Raw genomic sequence first — 18,120 nt, 5'->3', positions numbered from 1 at the left:
CAGACCCTCATAATTCTCTGTGTAAAAAAGTGCCTCCTATTTTCTGTTCTGAATGCCCCTTTATCTAATCTCCATTTGTGACCCCTGGTCCTTGTTTCTTTTTTCAGGTCAAAGAAGTCCCCTGGGTCGACATTGTCTATACCTTTTAGGATTTTGAATGTTTGAATCAGATCACCGCGTAGTCTTCTTTGTTCAAGACTGAATAGATTCAATTATTTTAGCCTGTCTGCATACGACATGCCTTTTAAACCCGGGATAATTCTGGTCGCTGTTCTTTGCACTCTTTCTAGAGCAGCAATATCCTTTTTGTAACGAGATGACCAGAACTGAACACAATATTCTAGGTGAGGTCTTACTAATGCATTGTAAAGTTTTAACATTACTTTGAAGTAATGTTAAAACTCTACAATGCATTAGTAAGACCTCACACACCGCTTTCTCAATATAGAAACATGAAATACGACTGTACTGCTATTATGGCTTCAGGTAGACTTTTGCGATATCATTTTGTAGTGTCTCTGATAGCATGCGGTGAAATAAAAGCTCTGAATTATGTTGAGATAGTTGTTTTTTTAAATTATGCCTCAATCCTATAGCTCTGTTCTCAAGGCACAGGCTGTCGGTTTGTGAAGCTCTGGTTTACCTGCAGGAAAGTGAGGGCAGCTCTCTGAAGCAAACACTCTGCATAGCAAGCCTCAGCGTGGAGCTCATCTGGAAAGAAACACAGAGACCGGCACACTGCTTGGTTTGGTTTTTTTTTTTGTTTTTTTTTTGTTTTTTTTTTTTTTTTAATTTAGTCGTCGCCAATTATTTTTACCCCGGTTTTCACCCCAATTTAGCATGCCCAATTATTATCTGTATCCCCGGCTGAAACACGCGTCCTCCGAAACGTGCTCCTTCCAAGCCGTCATTTTTCGCACTGCAGATCCACAGCAATGCTACCAGACCTATAGTGCCGGAGGACAACACAGATCTGGCGGCTCCGCTGCAGAGCCACAGGCGCCCTATCGGCCACAGGGGTCGCTGATGCGCGGTGAGCCGTGGATTCCCCTGCCGACCTAAGCCCTCCCTACCCGGGCAGCGCTCAGCCAATTGTGCGCCGCCCCCTAGGAACTCTCGGTCACGGTCAGCTGTGACATAGCCTGGATTCGAACCAGCGATCTCCAGGCTATAGGGCACATCCTGCGAGGAGCGCCTTTACTGGATGCGCCACTCGGGAGCCCCCGGTTTGCAGAACTCTTGTATATATCTGAATGATACAGGATGTGTAATACAGGCCATGGTATCTTCCAGGATCAGATGGGACAGCGTCTACTGTGTGTTTACAGAACCACAGCACCTCCTGAATGATTTTATTGTGCTCGTGTTTTTAGTCTTTTTTCTTTCACTTTTACGAACCTTCAGTGAAACCCTCTCCAGTGGGTTTGGACATCTTGCCAACCACCGTCAACTTCTTCCGAAACCTGGAATCAAAACAACACATCCATGAACAGAACAAACACACAGGACAGCACTGCCAGCAGCACTGAGACACGCTGCGTGTGCTCTGCTCAAGACACATGAAGCATGGACGTGTGACAGACACGCACACAGACAGACAGGCAGACAGACACGCAGACAGACAGATAGACAGACACACAGACAGACACACAGATGTAGACAGGCAGACAGACAGACACACAGATGTACAGACAGACAGACAGAAACAGGACAGATGTACAGACAGACAGACAGACACACAGGACAGATGTACAGACAGACACGCAGGTGTACAAACAGACAGACAGACACTCGGATAGACAGACAGACAGACAGCCGTACAGACAGACACGCAGATGTACAGACAGACAGACGTCTGAAGCTTATCTCGACTGAAACCCGCACCCACGCAGTTCACTTCAACTGCATCTAAACTGAAGGAGCAGTTTGGACAATATGCCTAATGGTGCAGGCACAGCTGTGGCCAAAACTTTAGCATCACCTAGAATTTCAGGATTGAGACATAATTAAAAATAATCACAATATATGAACATAATCTAGATACTTTAATTAACATCATATCATCAAAAGAAACTCCAAAATGATTATACCAAGTTTTTCGTGAAGTATCTGGAAAACTACAAAGCATTGTGTGTAATTCAATATGTTAAGGTCACGTTATCCTGCAGGTTTCATTCGCCTCTATGAAGCACAGTGAGTTCACTCTATATAGAGGGTGATGCTGAACTTTTGGCCAGAGCTGTAGGTCGGTGTGACTGAGGATCCGTACTGAAAACAGCTTTCTCCTCTCAGGGGTCTCTGAACCCCTCTCTGCCTCACCTGTGACACACCGCCTGGGCCCCCTTCATGGTGCTGCCTGCGTTGATGATGTCATCGTGCTCAAACGTCATCATGGCCCGCATCTCCACGATGGTAGCGTGGATGAGCGCGTGGTACATGCTGTCCCTAATCCTGCAGGAAAGAAGAGAGGAGAGGGGAGTGTGGCACAGCGGCACAGCAAGAAGATTCCTGCTGTGTAGCACTGCGATCCATTACTGGTTTTACTGGGAGTTTAATAAACAGACACCTGAGCTAGCTCCCTGTGCACGCTATGGCTCATCAAACAATAAACTCCACAGCACTGAATAACTGCCAAAGCGATTCCATGCCAGATCTCTCCACACTTTGCCTTCATGTTTAAATTCATGTTGCTGCTACATTCAAAATGTTTGTCTCCAGGGTGTCTTGTCTAACTTTGCCGCTGGTACATGACAGCTTCACAGATCAGACCCCCTTTTTGTTTTTTGTATATAACTCCACCCCTTCTGCAGCTCTCTCTATACAGCGGCTCCCTTTTTTCTGACTTGGCAGTTTTTGCACATGGGAAATGTTTTCAGAGGGATCGGCACACTAAAAGAAACTCAAGTGAGAATAAAGATCGATGAACTGAAACACAGAGAAGCGTGCTGTAGCAGGCGGCTCCACTCTGTGGATTAATGATTACACAGGGCTGTCTCAGTTCTGTACGCCAGCGCTGGAGAAAGGTAGACTCTCTGATAAACCCTTATTTGCATCTTGTTTAACACAGTGCAGGCAGAGAGGGGATTCCTGCCCTGGGTGTCTCCTGAGTAAACAGGACTGTATCCTGGTGCAGCACAGACAGCTCCCCATTCAGAGACGCCCTGCAATTCACACTCAGATCAGAGATCGAAACTCGCATATTTCACTGAGAGAGCTGGGTTCATACAGCTGTGGATAAAGGTTTAGCATCACCTAGAGATTTAGCATTGAGACAAAATTAAAATATATATATATATATATGCTCTTATATATGAACATAATTTAGATCTTTTATTTCACATCATGTAAGCTACAAAACGATATCGCTAAAAAGAATATCTGGATGCCATAATAGCAGTACAGTAGTATTTCATGTGATGGTGCAGGTGTGTGTGTTAAAGATGCTGGTGACTGTGCGGGCAGGGTGGTGACGGGACTCACTGGGGTCGCAGTTTATCCAGACTCTCCTCAAACTTGTTGTTGAGAAAGAGATCCAGGGCTTCCATGCACTCCTTCAAGCATGTCTCCAGGTCTCCGGGGGCGCTGAGGACAGAAACACAGAAGAAACACTGGAATCATAGGAACTGGAGGAAAGCAGAGCTCCCAATCCAGCTCTCCCAATCCAGCTCTCCCAATCCAGCTCTCCCAATCCAGCTCTCCCAATCCAGCACTCCCAATCCAGCTCTCCCAATCCAGCTCTCCCAATCCAGCACTCCCAATCCAGCACTCCCAATCCAGCTCTCCCAATCCAGCTCTCCCAATCCAGCTCTCCCAATCCAGCACTCCCAATCCAGCTCTCCCAATCCAGCACTCCCAATCCAGCTCTCCCAATCCAGCTCTCCCAATCCAGCTCTCCCAATCCAGGCAGTGCACACCGCACCCTTCTTTAAACACAGAGCAGGCTCGCTGTCACCCCTCTCACCCAGACACTGCAAACGCCTCCCATTGAGCCACCCCAGGGACAAACAGCTGGGAAATCTAAGTTAGCATATGAAGTAAATCATAATTTACAGAAAGTAGAGCATGCTAGTGGGGGTGAAACCTTAATATTGGGGTGAGTTAATTAGTTGTGAAGCAAAGATATCAGAAATAGACACGTGTATGTGTATACTTTTTATATCTATTATTTAACGGGGGACCAAATTCTACAGCACAAAAGTTGTAATATTTTACATATTATTTTGTAATATTTTACATATTTTGTAATATTTTACATATTTTGTAATATTTTACAAAAGTTGTATTATTTTACGTATTATTTTGTAATATTTTACAAAAGTTGTAATATTTTTCTTTTTTGCTGAAAAGTTCTAAAAACGTCATCATTTATTATTTAACGTGGCTGAAGTTGGCTTCTCATTTGCTTGGTATTCAATCCAAGTGTCAAACTTTCAGAATTAGTTTGAGAAATGTGGAATATTTCAGATGAAAAATGTGGCATCCCCCTGTAATAAAATCTGGGGGTACCCCTAGAGAATACAAACGACCTGTACGAGCATAACTCGAGCCCCTGAACACATCTGGTATAGTACTAGAATCCTATTACGTTCAGAAAATCTTTAAGGCAGGGGATACAAAATATTTCAGCTTCCCTGGTGCTGTGAAAAACAAAACCTGATTTAATATCTCAGCATTTCTTTAGTTCTTACTGCTTTACAAATTTGTTTTTTTCCCAAATAAATGAATTTTTTAACATTTACAGTATTGCAGCTTTTTAAAAGGTAGGATTACCTTTTAATTTCTATGGTCTACATACAGTGATCATGTGATCGTGCTCATTACCCACATGGTGCTGTTTGATAACGATGTCACAATGTCAATAACGATGATACAGTAATCTGGTTCCCTGGTTACTATCTGACCACCTCTCCCGATAGCATGAGGGAGACTTGTCCAGCTCACGTCACAACTCCACAAACTCAGGAAACCCTGGAAACGCTGCTGTTGTTTTTTTTAGCCAACTCGTGTTGCGCCTGAACTTGAGTTTTGGAAAGTCCCAGCTAACCCGGGAGCACTGGAGTGCAGTGGAGCTGGCTTGACCTTGGGAACGAGGTGTCAGTGAGCCAGTCTCGCTGTGCACAGCTCCAGCTCTCCTCATGTCAGGCACGGGTGCCATGAACGCATTCTCAAGCTGCTGCTTCAGGAGCACATGCAGGCTGTCCTTGTAACGTCTTGCTGGCTTGCTGAAGGAAGGCAGGCTGGATTCAGCCCCGATCCCCAGCCAGCTCCTTACACCGCCTCAGCAAGGCAGAGAGTTCAAAGGGACGCCCCTTCAGGAGAGCACAGTGTTTGAAAACGATGCAACGGGATCCTGAAAACTGGCCCTTGTTTTAAAAAAACATTTTCAAGAAGAAAACAAATGAATCCCTGGTTTATACTGTCCTTCTCGCTCTGTTGAGGGACAGCAATGTTAAAGCTGCTTGTATTAAAAGGGTCGTCGCTCCGGCTGACACGGGGAACACCTTTAAATACGACCCCGGTCTTGGTTGGACCGCGCGCTAGAAAGGACAGAAAAACTAAAACAAGATAAAGCCAAGAGGCGGGGGGAGGTTAAACGACTGTTGCTCTCATTTTGACGTGTGTATTACACAAATAAATATTTTAAAAAAATAAAGAAAAACTCTTTGTTTTTGTATTATTTGAAGTCTGCCTTGAATTGTTAAGCAGCGTCCCGTTGGTCTTTCATCTGGTTAATTGCAACGCTGTTATGTTGAGATCATTAGAGATCTCGGGGCAGCTCTGTGAAGAACAGCGAGCGTTTGCAGTGATGTGTTGGAATTGATCACAAGGGAACTGGGAACTGACTTTTTTTAAATTGGGATTGTAAAACAGGATCTGATTCCCCATCCTGGTCTTATCAATACCACGTCTCTTTCTCATGACACTGACGCACTGCACACCTGCACAGTATCACACCTGATCCAACACAGTTAGAGTTTACAGGTTACTGGAGGTTACTTGGGGCGGAGTTAGAACCTCAGCTTACCCAATCCTGACCCTGCACAGCAATGCAAGAGTACCTTCGAGGCAAACCACGCCTCCTCTGGGCTCCACCCCGCAGTCACAAACCACGCCTCCTCTGGGCTCCACCCCGCAGTCACAAACCACGCCTCCTCTGGGCTCCACCCCGCAGTCACAAACCACGCTTCCTCTGGGCTCCACCCCGCAGTCACAAACCACGCCTCCTCTGGGCTCCACCCCGCAGTCACAAACCACGCCTCCTCTGGGCTCCACCCCGCAGTCACAAACCACGCCTCCTCTGGGCTCCACCCCGCAGTCACAAACCACGCCTCCTCTGGGCTCCACCCCGCAGTCACAAACCACGCCTCCTCTGGGCTCCACCCCGCAGTCACAAACCACGCTTCCTCTGGGCTCCACCCCGCAGTCACAAACCACGCCTCCTCTGGGCTCCACCCCGCAGTCACAAACCACGCCTCCTCTGGGCTCCACCCCGCAGTCATAAACCACGCCTCCTCTGGGCTCCACCCCGCAGTCATAAACCACGCCTCCTCTGGGCTCCACCCCGCAGTCACAAACCACGCCTTTTTTTTACTTCTCAAGTACGTTTTTCTAAATATATATTTTTTTGGTCCGGGTTAATCGAATGCTTGGAGAGTCTGTTTGAAAAGTTTTTTTGAATCAAATTAACAGCCGTACTGTGAACGTGACACGTCGTGTCAGCACTTACAAAATGTAACCCGTATGTTGACCTGCAAATTCAACATATTTAATAATAAACATATTTGAGCTCAAAGAGCCAGCTGCCCAACGTTTCGATATGTTGTACAGATCTTTCTCAAGGGAGCCTGTGTTTGAATCAAAACATTGGAGGTGTTTATAGGTTTTTTGACGGCGTGACAACGACTTGTAATAATAAACAAATATAAAAATTTAAAAAAACACACACAAATGATATTGACTGTGCGCCGGCATGCGCGCAAACAGCATAGAGACAACTTCAAACCCCAAACTAACCTGACCTCGCCCGCATACCGACACACTTACCTGTCTCTGGCAGCGCACTCTTGGGTGGAGAACATTTTTCTCAAATGCAACCTCGAGTTTAGTCGTTTCAAAGATATGGTTCCTTTTTTTTAAAATATATATAAACCCCCGAATATGCTGGGAATTGGAAAACCCAGCAAATGCGGATAACCAACCGCTCCTTTCCCTGCGTTCAGAGTAGCGTCCAGGCAGCCTTTTCAAATCCACCTGCTGCTCAAACCTCACCTGCAGCGGCGCTTCAGGAATGTCACTAACCGCACTGGAACAGCCAAGACGATACAGCGCCGGGGCCGCGCCGGGGGGGGGGCGCGACGGGACAACGGAACAGCGCTTTCAGTCGCCCTGGCAACGGCTTCCTTGCAAACACCGGGGACTTTTATCAGAGTTTATTTTTTAAAGTCAATATTTTCTTCTGGTGACGTCAGCCTTTTTGTTTTTGTTTACCTCGGATATTTTATTTTTTACTCTCATAATAATAATAATAATAATAATAATAATAATAATAATAATAATAATAATAATAATATCAACCGGAAGTGTGTTAAAATTATTATTATTTATTTCTTAGCAGACGCCCTTATCCAGGGCGACTTACAATTGTTACAAGATATCACATTATTTTTACATACAATTCCCCATTTATACAGTTGGGTTTTTACTGGAGCAATCTAGGTAAAGTACCTTGCTCAAGGGTACAGCAGCAGTGTCCCCCCACCTGGGATTGAACCCACGACCCTCCGGTCAAGTGTCCAGAGCCCTGACCACTACTCCACACTGCTGCCCTAACATGAAAGAGAGGGCTTGTGTTTTGAAATTACTTTTTGTGTGTTTTGAAATTTACTTTTTGTGAGTTGAAATTACTTTTAAAACAATGTAAACAATAATAACATATACAGCAGAGACAGGTAGAGCTTTATATTAAAGAAGACAGAATCGCCTCTCAAACACAAGAACAAGAAAATAAATATGGTTCAGCACTCAATAAACGTTATAATTATATTACACATCAAGTCGAGCAAGGCTCGTCTGTGTGTCTCTCTGGTTTCACCGCGATCTCAGGCGCGATATTTGCGAGTCAAATGAGATAAACTCCAGTCCACAACAGCGCTCTTCAGCTGTGGTCAAAGGTTTTGCATCACATTCAAGGGCTGAATATAATTTAGATATTTTATTTCACACCACTGTAATCAAAGAAACGACAAAATGATATCGCAAAAACGTCTACCGAAAGCCATAACCGCAGTGCAGTAATATTTCATGTTAGATTTCAGCAGTGTGGAGTAGTGGTTAGGGCTCTGGACTCTTGACCGGAGGGTCGTGGGTTCAATCCCAGGTGGGAGACACTGCTGCTGTACCCTTGAGCAAGGTACTTTACCTAGATTGCTCCAGTAAAAAACCCAACTGTATAAATGGGTATGTAAAAATAATGTGATATCTTGTAACAATTGTAAGTCGCCCTGGATAAGGGTGTCTTCTAAGAAATAAATAATAATAATAGATTTCGAAATCTCACGTGTTTTCAATGTGTCAGTTTTTTGTTATGTAAATCGGACAACTAGAAAGCAGCGTGTAATTCAATACGCTAACGTAACAGTATTAAGTTCCATTCGACTTTATGAAGCAGAATTAGTTAGGTCTGTAGGATGCTGCAAAACTTTTGACCACTTTTTATTTATTTTTCCCCTCGCATGCAGTAAAACTACTCCTTGGAATAACCCTAACTAGCACGCCTTCCTTATATATTGACACACGGAACGGAACCGCCAATAGGAAAACCCTCAAGATAAACAATGCTAATTACACAGGCAGGTCTGACTGTATCGCATTACGAGAAACCCTGTGGGTTACTTACTACTATGAAATCTGCTGTGTGCATTGAGGAGAACCCGACTGTTAATACAGGGGTCTTTTTAGCAAGGGGTTACCCCTTCAAATCTGGGGGTAACAACTGGAGATGCGCTGTGCAGCGGAGTTCGGTCCGGGTGGAACTATATGGAACATCGGAGCAATGGGCCGAGGGGAACTATAACAGGCGCGCACAACTACTGTGCTGCTGAGGTAGGGTTTGCCTGAGTTCCTGTCAAACTCATTATAAGCCGCTCCTGTTAATTAACGTTACCCTGCCCGATAATTGCAGCCACTATAGCTTTCACACACTCAATCTCAACCCCGTGCATTATCAGCAACAGATCCAGTTCTACCAGCTAATGCCGGTTTGCTAAATAAAAAATAACCTCGATTTTAAATCTCGCACCCAAGTTGCTGTAGAATATTGACAGTTGTGCGATTAAAAAGTATAGCGTACAGAAAAGTACTGCGTGTCTGTCTGTCTCTGTTTGTCTGTGTCAGTGTGTGTCTCTGTTTCAGTGTCAGTGTGTGTCTGCGTCTGTGTTTCAGTGTCTGTATGTGTGTCTGCCTGTTTGTCAGTGTGTGTGTGTCTCTGCGTCTGTGTTTCAGTGTGTGTGTTTCTGTGTCTGTTTCAGTGCTGTGTCAGTGTGTGTCTGTCTCTGTGTGTCAATCTGACTCTGTGGGTGCATGTGTCAGTGTGTGTGTTTCAGTGCGTGTGTGTGTCTCTGTGTTTCAGTGTCTGTCAGTGTGTGTCTGTCTGTCAGACAGTGTGTGTGTCTGTCTGTGGGTGCATGTGTCAGTGTGTGTGTTTCACTGTGTGCGTGTCACTGTGTGTGTCTGTCTGCGTGCGTGTGGCAGTGTGTGTGTTTCACTGTGTGTGTGTGTCAGTGTGTGCGTGTTTACAGCTTTCGTGTGTTTTATTGTATTATTATTACAAAGTGTTTTGGTTTTGTATTAAGTAGACTGCACGGGTTTAATCAGCACCGTGATTAATTCGTGTTGTTGTTATGTAACGCAATACCCGCCATTGATCTCGAGTTCCACGGCTACAAACAGGCCTGCTTATTGTTCAGTGCTTGTTCTGTCAGGGAAGTCCTGGAAGCCGGTGACTTCCTTTATAAACAGCAGCTTCACAAAGACATGCTGAGCACTGGCGGGCTCAGACTTGTGTGTAACGTGTCCGGTTACAGAGCGGGCTGCAGAAGGAACCGGCCCCAGTTTGATACTGGGAACGAGACGAGATTGAGCTGCAGGTGAAAACCGTGCTCAAGTTCTGTTTGACAACCTGCGCTCTACTGTCTAAGTCACGCGTGGATCGGACGGCCGGATCATGGCGTCACAGCTCACGTTTCCTTCGCACATCGCTTGCTGGGGCTCCAGCTAGACTCTACTACAGCTTGAAAATGAATTCCCAGTAACTTCTATGGGAAACCATTCAGGTTAGAGACCATCACTTTGAAAACAGCCCCGCTGGTACCAGTAAAAGACTCGGCCACTTGATTCCTTCCAGGATTTGCTGCAACTCCCCCAGGCTTGAGAGCACAGTGAATAACCTCTAGCAGGCAAGTCCCATCAATCAATCAATCCCAGTCCTGGAGGGCCAGGATTCCACTCCAGGTTTGTGTGACAGCTTCAATGAGATCATGAACGACTTCAGGGTCTGGATAGAGGTTTATTTGGCTGGAACAAAGACCAGGAGTGGAACGGGACAGTCCCCTGTCTTACACGTTTAAAAACAATGGGGTGTACAAACTGTCGCATTGCGTATCATGCCCTATTCCCGTTTACCCCAAACCCCAAACCCCAAACCCCAAACCCCAAACCCCCAGTTCATTTTTTGTTTTGCTTATTAAATAGTTTTAAAACTTTGCTATAAAATGGATGTGCGGGCCGCGGGTCTCTCATTCGTCCTCGAAGTTCTGGTTCAGAAGGAAGTTGGCAGCCAGGTTCTCGTTCTTCTCACAGGCGAAGTAGGCCTGGATCACCAGCCCCTCTGGGAAGCCCAGGGCTTTTAACTGCAGGGGGAGAGAGAGGAGAAGACAACGCCTCGGGGTTAGGGGAGAGAGAGAGAGAGAGAGAGAGAGAGAGAGAGAGAGAGAGAGAGAGAGAGAGAGAGAGGAGGAGACAGCTCAGGATCAACCTTGCCTGGTTAGCAAGCCCAACTCCATTTTAACAATCAATTCCAATTCCAGCGAAGGATTGATATTGATAACTGCTGTGACCGTTCAACTGGTTTCAATCTCTCTCTCACACAGACACACACACACACACACACTCTCACAGACACACTCCCACACACACTCACAGAGACACACAGACACACAGACTCTCTCACACTCTCACAGAGACACACACACACACACACACACACACACACACACATCACTGTGTGAAAGACCTCTCCTCTGCCCCTGCACACACACACACACACACACACACACACACTCATCACTGTGTTAAAGACCTCTCCTCTGCCCCTGCACACACACACACACACACACACACACACACTCATCACTGTGTTAAAGACCTCTCCTCTGCCCCTGCACACACACACACACACACACACACACACTCTCATCACTGTGTGAAAGACCTCTCCTCTGCCCCTGCACACACACACACACACACACACACACACACTCATCACTGTGTTAAAGACCTCTCCTCTGCCCCTGCACACACACACACACACACACACACACTCTCACACACACTCATCACTGTGTGAAAGACCTCTCCTCTGCCCCTGCACATACCCGCTCAATGGCTTCCTTCTCCTGCGGGGACACCTGCACGTAGTCGACGGGTGAGTTATCATCGTCCCCCAGGACCCCCAGGTCTCCCTCCCCCTCCGCGATCTCCGCCGGACCCACGCCCTGCGGCTCGTTCAGCATCTGGATGAATCGCTCCTGGTGCTGGCTGATCTGCTGTGGGGGGGGGGGACACAAAACTCAACTGGATTGTCATCAGCAGCTACCCCCTCACAGACTTGAATTTAAAAAAAAAACTACAAGAACACAGAAAACTCGAGGTCTGAGCGAGGAGAGAGGGGAGGGGAGGGGAGGGAGAGGAAGAGGAGAGGGGAGGGGAGAGGAGAGTAGGGAGTGAGAGGGGAGGGGAGGGAGAGGAAGAGAAGAGGGGAGGGAGAGGGGGAGGGGAGAGTAGGGAGGGAGAGGAGACGGGAGGGGAGGGGAGAGGGGAGGGGGAGGAGAGGGGAGAGCAGGGAGGGGAGGGAGGGAAGAGGGGAGGGGAGGGAGAGGAAGAGGAAGAGGAGAGGGGAGGGAGAGGGGGAGGGGAGAGTAGGGAGGGAGAGGAGACGGGAGGGGAGGGGAGAGGGGAGGGAGAGGAGAGGGGAGGGGAGAGGAGAGTAGGGAGTGAGAGGGGAGGGGAGGGAGAGGAAGAGGAAGAGGAGAGGGGAGGGAGAGGGGGAGGGGAGAGTAGGGAGGGAGAGGAGAGGGGAGGGGAGGGGAGGGGAGGGAGAGGAGAGGGGAGGGGAGAGGAAGAGGAGAGGGGAGGGGAGGGAGAGGAAGAGGAGAGGGGAGGGGAGAGTAGGGAGGGAGAGGGGAGGGGAGGGAGAGGAAGAGGAGAGGGGAGGGAGAGGGGGAGGGGAGAGCGGGGAGGGAGAGGAGAGGAGAGGGGAGGGGAGGGAGAGGAAGAGGAGAGGGGAGGGGAGGGGAGGGGAGAGCGGGGAGTCCCGGGACGGGTACCTGCAGTAACTGTGGGTTCTCCCGGCCCAGCCGCTGCAGCAGTGCTGGTAACAGGCTGGGGTTCTGCTGGATCACCTGCCTCATGTTCTGGAACTGGGGCTGCTCTCGAAGAAACTCCAGCGGGTTTAAACCTGCAGGGACCACGAGAGACAAATCACACCTCCGCCCCTGACCCCGTCACTCTGATCAGAGGGGCTCCTCCTCCCCTGACCCCGTCACTCTGATCAGAGGGGCTCCTCCGCCCCTAACCCCGTCACTCTGATCAGTGGGGCTCCTCCGCCCCTGACCCCGTCACTCTGATCAGTGGGGCTCCTCCGCCCCTGACCCCGTCACTCTGATCAGTGGGGCTCCTCCTCCCCTGACCCCGTCACTGTGATCAGAGGGGCTCCTCCGCCCCTGACCCCGTCACTCTGATCAGTGGGGCTCCTCCGCCCCTGACCCCGTCCCCAGCATTGGGTCTTACCCTCGGGTGCAGGGTTCTGTGGGAGTGCCGGCTCTTCTGCGGTGGGACTGCTCTCCTGCACGGGGCCGCTGGGAATACCCTGCAAAACAAACAGCCAGCGCGGTAGAGACAGGGGACCTGAACCCCAGGACTGGGTGCAGCAGCAGCAGCAGCAGCAGCAGGGCTAGTGTGAGTTTGTAACCCTGCTCAAACTCCTGGCTCCTGATCATTTCAATATTAATAATAATAATACTAGACTTCATTGAGGGGAGCTCTGAACCCCAGGACTGGGTGCAGCAGCAGCAGCAGCAGCAGCAGGGCTAGTGTGAGTATGTAACCCTGCTCAAACTCCTGGCTCCTGATCATTTCAATATTAATAATAATAATACTAGACTTCATTGAGGGGAGCTCTGAACCCCAGGACTGGGTGCAGCAGCAGCAGCAGCAGCAGCAGGGCTAGTGTGAGTTTGTAACCCTGCTCAAACTCCTGGCTCCTGATCATTTCAATATTAATAATAATACTAGACTTCATTGAGGGGAGCTCTGAACCCCAGGACTGGGTGCAGCAGCAGCAGCAGCAGGGCTAGTGTGAGTTTGTAACCCTGCTCAAACTCCTGGCTCCAGATCATTTCAATATTAATAATAATAATAGTAGACTTCATTGAGGGGAGTTCTGAACCCCAGGACTGGGTGCAGCAGCAGCAGCAGGGCTAGTGTGAGTTTGTAACCCTGCTCAAACTCCTGGCTCCTGATCATTTCAATATTAATAATAATACCAGATTTCATTGAGGGGAGCTCTGAACCCCAGGACTGGGTGCAGCAGCAGCAGCAGCAGGGCTAGTGTGAGTTTGTAACCCTGCTCAAACTCCTGGCTCCTGATCATTTCAATATTAATAATAATAATAGACTTCATTGAGGGAAGCTCTGAACCCCAGGGCTGGGTGCAGCAGCAGCAGCAGCAGGGCTAGTGTGAGTTTGTAACCCTGCTCAAACTCCTGGCTCCTGATCATTTCAATATTAATAATAATACTAGACTTCATTGAGGGGAGCTCTGAACCCCAGGGCTGGGTGCAGCAGCAGCAGCAGCAGGGCTGGGTGCAGCAGCAGGGCTGGGTGCAGCAGCAGGGCTGGGAGAGCTCCTGGTTCCCAGCCCTGTGTAAAGCACAGGCACTCACAGTGAGGAGGTACTCCACGGCGCGGTGAGGATTGTTGAAGCTGGCTCTCAGCGCTGCCACCACCTGCTCCCTCTCGTAGCCCATCGACATGATCTCCGTCAGCATGGCCTCGTACTGCTGCCCTGTTACTGGAGGAGATGAAGGACAAGGAGAGAGGACCGGTTACACTGAGCCCCGCTCGTCCTGCATCACTGAGCACTCTGCAGGGAGGGAACACACCCGCTCAATCCCTTCCAGGCTCAGCGTGTCTGTGAACAGGATGGCTTTGCAGAGGCGACGTCAGAACAGAAACACAGACTCAAAACAAGTAACGGCAGCACAAAACTGAAACGCTACAGCGCTCAGCTTTCATTAAACAAAAAAAAAAACGTTTAAACAAAACACTCAGTGTGGAGTAGTGGTGGAATAAATAATAATAATAATAATAATAATAATAATAATAATAATAATAATAATAATAATATTGTATTCTAGTAGTATTATAATTATTTGCATTGACTGTAAACTACACTGTGTTTAAATATGAAGCTTGCATTGTAACCCTGTGCTGTCCTCGAGCAGATAAAGACATCTGCCAGATTAATAATTAATAATAAATAAATAAATAAATAAATAAATAATACAGAAGAGCAGAACACGAGACTGGGAGCGAGTTAATTGGTATCACTCACCCAGCGCCGAAGACGCGTCTCCTTCCAGTTCAGCGTCTAAAACAGGATCCAAGCTAGAAAGAGAACATGAAGAAATAAAGAATGGACAGGTCTGTCAGCTTTTGGAAAACATTAAAATGGGACGGAATGCAGAGGGAGGCCAAACTTATATTAGATTATTTTTGTACAAATATATAAAATGCAAGAATGGCTGTAAACATTAAAAAGTGTTTTTAAAAACAAAACGGACTGGATTTGAACCTCTGAACTGGGTTGCTGGACAGCTGTGGGCAGAATCTTCGCATCACCCTCTATACAGAATGAACTGCCTCTGCTTCAGAGAGTCGAACGAAACCTGCTGAATAATGCGACCTGAACATATCGAATTGCACACAACGCTTTGGAGTTTCCCCATACGCTTCACGAAAAAAAACAGTCAAATCAAAAGACTTTTCGAAAATCTAACATGCAATACTACAGTGTGGAGTAGTGGTTAGGGCTCTGGACTCTTGACCGGAGGGTCGTGGGTTCAATCCCAGGTGGGGGACACTGCTGCTGTACCCTTGAGCAAGGTAAGAACATAAGAAAGTTTCCAAACGAGAGGAGGCCATTCGGCCCATCTTGCTCGTTTGGTTGTTAGTAACTTATTGATCCCAGAATCTCATCAAGCAGCTTCTTGAAGGATCCCAGGGTGTCAGCTTCAACAACATTACTGGGGAGTTGGTTCCAGACCCTCACAATTCTCTGTGTAAAAAAAGTGCCTCCTATTTTCTGTTCTGAATGCCCCTTTATCTAATCTCCATTTGTGACCCCCGGTCCTTGTTTCTTTTTTCAGGTCAAAGAAGTCCCCTGGGTTGACATTGTCTATAACTTTTAGGATTTTGAATGTTTGAATCAGATCGCCGCGTAGTCTTCTTTGTTCAAGACTGAATAGATTCAATTCTTTTAGCCTGTCTGCATACGACATGCCTTTCAAACCCGGGATAATTCTGGTTGCTCTTCTTTGCACTCTTTATAGAGCAGCAATATCCTTTTTGTAACGAGGTGACCCGAACTGAACACAATATTCTAGGTGAGGTCTTACTAATGCATTGTAGAGTTTTAACATTACTTCCCTTGATTTAAATTCAACACTTCTCACAATATATCCGAGCATCTTGTTGGCCTTTTTTATAGCTTCCCCACATTGTCTAGATGAAGACATTTCTGAGTCAACATAAACTCCTAGGTCTTTTTCATAGTTCCCTTCTTCAATTTCAGTATCTCCCATATGATATTTCTAATGCACATTTTTATTGCCTGCGTGCAATACTTTACACTTTTCTCTATTAAATATCGTTTGCAGGAGGAATCTGTTGCTGACCCTACCCAGCAGGGGTCACTGGTGGGGTCGTGGCCGTGCTCTCTGCTCCGGGGGGGCGTGTCTCTGGAGGGATGGGGATCGCTGCTGGGGTGGGCACTGGACACTGGGACGAGCTCAATTCCTGAAGGGGGGTCCGCGCTGATGACTCCGCAGCCTGGGAGCCCCCTCCTGAACATTTCTGCTATCCAGATCAAGAAAATAAATTAATTAGTAAGTGCCGTGATTTAGCAGCTCCGTGACTCAAAATCTGAGACGCTGGAAAAAAATAAATAAAATCGTGTTTTTTTGTTGTTGTTTTGTTTACCTTGGCTACCATGACGACCACGAAGTTGTTGTCCTGGATTTTGCAGTCTTTGATTGGCGTGTCATCCTGCAGGATCTTCCCGGCGTAGATCAGCTTCTGTCCGGCCACAGGGAAGCATTCCTTCCCTTTCTCCGCTTCGATCTTCTCCTTCAGAGCTCTGACCTGAGAAATAACGAGGTCAGAGACGTGCGCACGCATGCACGCACCCACATATACACACACACGCACGCACGCACGCCTCCCATCGCCAAATCAAAACGAGAGCCATCAGAACTGTCTGTCCCAGCCCAATCAATCAATCCCGGTCCTGGAGGGCCATCGCTCCACTCCAGGTTTTGCTTCAGGTCTGGATGGAGGCTGAACTGGGTCAATGGGACCATTTACAACAGGGTTGGAGCGAAGACCAGGAGTGGAACACCAGCCCTGGTCTATAGATTAAGAATTAGCAAGCTCCCTGACAATTTGAGAAGTCCCTTTCCAGATACATGGAACAATGGAAGTTATGTGTTTATTTAGCAGACGCCTTTATCCAAGGCGACTTACAGAGACTAGGGTGTGTGAGCTATGCATCAGCTGCAGAGTCACTTACAACTACATCTCACCCGAAAGACGGAGCACAAGGAGGTGAAGTGACTTGCTCAGGGTCACACAGTGAGTCAGTGGCTGAGGTGGGATTTGAACCGGGGACCTCCTGGTTACAAGCCCTTTGCTTTAACCACTGGACCACAGAGACGGACAGATGAGCACACAGTCCTTCAGCAAACTTCACGTTACATAAAAAATATATAAGCCTTCGATTTTCGTAATATTTATTATAGATTTTGTTTTAAATGTAACGATCTCTGCCGCCGCTTTGCAGCTGTTAAATCACTTTGAGGATATCCTACTGTAACGCTATAGACACAGTACGATAACGCCAAGACCAACGAAATAACATTATTACTGTATTTAACGAGCGCTACATTAAACTAGTGTGAAATGTGTTTTTTTCATTTTTCAATAGCTGATAATGTCAATTACAGACGTGCGGTATTTTAAAAAAAAAACCGTTACATTCAAAATGTGTTTACTTTTTAACTGTACTGTTTACTTAAAAATATATACATTTTATACATTTAAAAACACGTGTCAGTGTCACTCAAGAGAGACGAGTTTTAAACTGCTTAACAGACACAAGACTGTTTATATTACATTATAAATATGTCAGATGTTGATGTTACCCCAAAAGGCGCCTCGTTGTCTCATATATTTGCAGTGTCACGCTGTGTGTGTCGTCCTCGCATCTCATTTCAACACACGCACACGCACACGTTAATACGCTTACCGTGTCGTCCGGGTCGATGTCTATCTTGATAGTTTGCTGTTGTAAGGTCTTCAGTGTGATTTGCATCGTCGGTTTTAATTCTTGCACCACCCCTGCGGCTCACCCTGTTGTTCCTGTCTGTCTCTGTGCGTGTGGGGGTGCGTGCACAGTACTGTGGTTCAAACGTGTGTCTTGTTTTTTAGTTTAATGAAATAATTAACTGCACGATAGAAACTGCATGTCACGCACCGGACAGCAACCATCTTAATGAGTGATGACAC

General features: G+C 47.2%; 2 protein-coding genes across 4 annotated transcripts in view; both read right to left on the bottom strand.

Annotated features, from left to right (window-relative positions):
• The window catches only part of LOC117965660 (tetratricopeptide repeat protein 39A-like), a 26,483-nt gene extending 15,777 nt beyond the window's left edge, over window positions 1-10,706 (bottom strand). The window contains exons 1-5 of one of the 3 annotated variants that reach the window (XM_059006853.1): window positions 8,897-10,706; window positions 3,481-3,582; window positions 2,320-2,451; window positions 1,399-1,463; window positions 644-711 (exon numbers count right to left, since the gene is read on the bottom strand). In XM_059006853.1, the coding sequence (XP_058862836.1) occupies window positions 644-711; window positions 1,399-1,463; window positions 2,320-2,451; window positions 3,481-3,545 (330 nt within the window). In that variant the 5' untranslated portion in view covers window positions 3,546-3,582; window positions 8,897-10,706. Of the gene's footprint in view, window positions 1-643; window positions 712-1,398; window positions 1,464-2,319; window positions 2,452-3,480; window positions 3,583-7,044; window positions 7,378-8,896 lie in introns of those variants that run through there. The other 2 variants (XM_059006854.1, XM_059006852.1) reach the window with 2 other exon arrangements.
• On the bottom strand, window positions 10,702-18,120 carry LOC117962583 (UV excision repair protein RAD23 homolog A-like). The gene is made up of 9 exons (XM_059006855.1): window positions 17,861-18,120; window positions 16,537-16,698; window positions 16,238-16,413; window positions 14,891-14,943; window positions 14,220-14,347; window positions 13,066-13,144; window positions 12,603-12,733; window positions 11,652-11,822; window positions 10,702-10,907 (listed from the first exon to the last, which is right to left on the bottom strand). The coding sequence occupies exons 1-9, from the start codon at window positions 17,924-17,926 to the stop codon at window positions 10,794-10,796; spliced, it is 1,080 nt and encodes a 359-aa protein (XP_058862838.1). The 5' UTR covers window positions 17,927-18,120; the 3' UTR covers window positions 10,702-10,793.

Source organism: Acipenser ruthenus, chromosome 34 (assembly GCF_902713425.1).
Source record: "Acipenser ruthenus chromosome 34, fAciRut3.2 maternal haplotype, whole genome shotgun sequence".
In the NCBI taxonomy this organism is placed as follows: Eukaryota; Metazoa; Chordata; class Actinopteri; order Acipenseriformes; family Acipenseridae; genus Acipenser; species Acipenser ruthenus.
The sequence above is the reverse complement of the archived record's forward strand: the minus strand, read 5'-3'. Positions and strand labels throughout refer to the sequence as shown.